Below are 1,815 nucleotides of genomic sequence, written 5' to 3' on the forward strand. Positions count from 1 at the left end.
TATCCGGTCGTTAAGGAGTGTTGCTAGATGCCAACCTTGATTAGTAAATTAATGAGTTAACTTACTACCGGTTTAGTAATGAACCTACGGGGTCACACACTAACGAGTGTTCTGATTTTGTTGGACGAGAAAATATTGTTGATTAAGTTAAACGGTTTAATTTATATATTTTCTTTTAAGTGGAATATTATTGTATTTTTTGCTAGCAGCAAAAATAAAATAATATCATTTAGTCAACTATAATATATAATTAAGTGGGACTTAATTTATATATTTCAATGAGTTTTTTAAATTAGAACAACTAATAAGATTAGTTGGTTTCCTTTTTAAACATTTAAAATAAAATAAAAAGCCCAAGTGTAGTGGGGTTGGTTGCGGAAAGAAAGCAACTAAAAAGGTTGAAATGGTTTTGGTGGTTTAATCCAAAAATAATAACAAAAAGGTAAAAAGGCCAAGGAGTGAGTAATGTATGCATAAAAAACAGAAGAAAACTTGGTCTTCTTTTTTGAGTTCTTTGGCTTTTCTTTTCTTTGATTTTGAAACATTGAAATATAACAAAAGGTTGATTTCTCGGTTCCACGGATCAAGTGTTGATACAACAAGGATCAGTCTCGGTGTGGATACACGTGTAGGACCTTCATACGTTTAAAGGAGAAAATTTTCTGAAGTCGTCACAGTCTCCTGAGGTATTTTATGTAAAAGTTTTTTGCCTCAATGTTACCTTCTATGCATATTTTAACACAAATAGATCCATAATTTTCCGCTATGCATGTTAGGAACACGCATGTTAACCTTCAGTTTTGTTTTCACAGATGAAGATAAAGATTCAAGCTTGGCTTCAATCATTCCTGGGCTGCATAGGTTAGGGAAGAAAAATGAAGAAGTTGAAGATTCTAATGATTTTGAGTCTTTAGTTCCAAGGCCTTATCTCTCTGAAGCATGGGAAGTTATTGATGAGAGAAAGAAGAAAGAGAACCATTTGATGAATTGGAAAGTTCCTTCTATAAACATCGAAACTGATATGAAAGATAGTTTAAGATTGTGGGCTCACACAGTTGCTTCCACTGTCAGATGATGATGCAGTTCATATTCCTTTTTTTTCTATATTTTTTTTGTATAATTTATTCACTCTTCAGAATAATTTGCTGGATTTCAGCATTCTACATAAATGTAAATTGCAATATTAGATAAAAAAAAAGGAAAGAAATTTCATTTGGCATTTCAGATATTTTAGTTCAATCTATAGGTCCTACCGTCCTAGATACAATTACTGTCGTGGTAGAGTTATGGTATGTCTGAACATTTCTTTTGGTAAAGAATCCACAATGCAATTATTGAAATATAAAACTCCAAAAATAACCATAATGGGTAAAAGAGATTGCAAACTATAAATATCATATCATAATTCATAAGCATCTAAATGTTTCTCTTTCTATTGTTTGTTCATTGAATTCAGTGAGTAAGCTATCATAGTGTTTGTGGAGCCATTATTAGACTTACTTATTTGGTAAATAGTCATGGCATAGATTTATATTGATGGTCTTTAAGCCATTCAAATAAACTGCTAAACCTGGTATAGTATCTTAAAACAAGTGTGATCCAAAACAAAGTAATGGCTAAAACAATTAGTATTGAAAATCAAAATGCTCTGTAAAGTATACATGCCATAATGTCTACACCAACATTAATAATTAACAGGATCAAGCTTGCATAAGATATTAGAATCAGAGAATGATTGTACATAATATAAACCAATATTGTGAAACCCGAACTGGATGTCAAACCGACATAGATCATGTATTAGGTTTAAACGGT

At 31.3% G+C, this 1,815-nt stretch overlaps 1 protein-coding gene across 1 annotated transcript in view; it reads left to right on the top strand.

Annotated features, from left to right (window-relative positions):
- LOC109348719 overlaps window positions 1-1,230 on the top strand; it is an 11,337-nt gene extending 10,107 nt beyond the window's left edge. Inside the window, exon 2 of the mRNA XM_019589272.1 lies at window positions 799-1,230. Within this exon, the coding sequence (XP_019444817.1) occupies window positions 799-1,075 (277 nt within the window). The 3' untranslated portion in view covers window positions 1,076-1,230. The remainder of the gene's footprint in view (window positions 1-798) is intronic.

This window comes from Lupinus angustifolius, chromosome LG01 (assembly GCF_001865875.1).
Source record: "Lupinus angustifolius cultivar Tanjil chromosome LG01, LupAngTanjil_v1.0, whole genome shotgun sequence".
Classification (NCBI taxonomy): domain Eukaryota; kingdom Viridiplantae; phylum Streptophyta; class Magnoliopsida; order Fabales; family Fabaceae; genus Lupinus; species Lupinus angustifolius.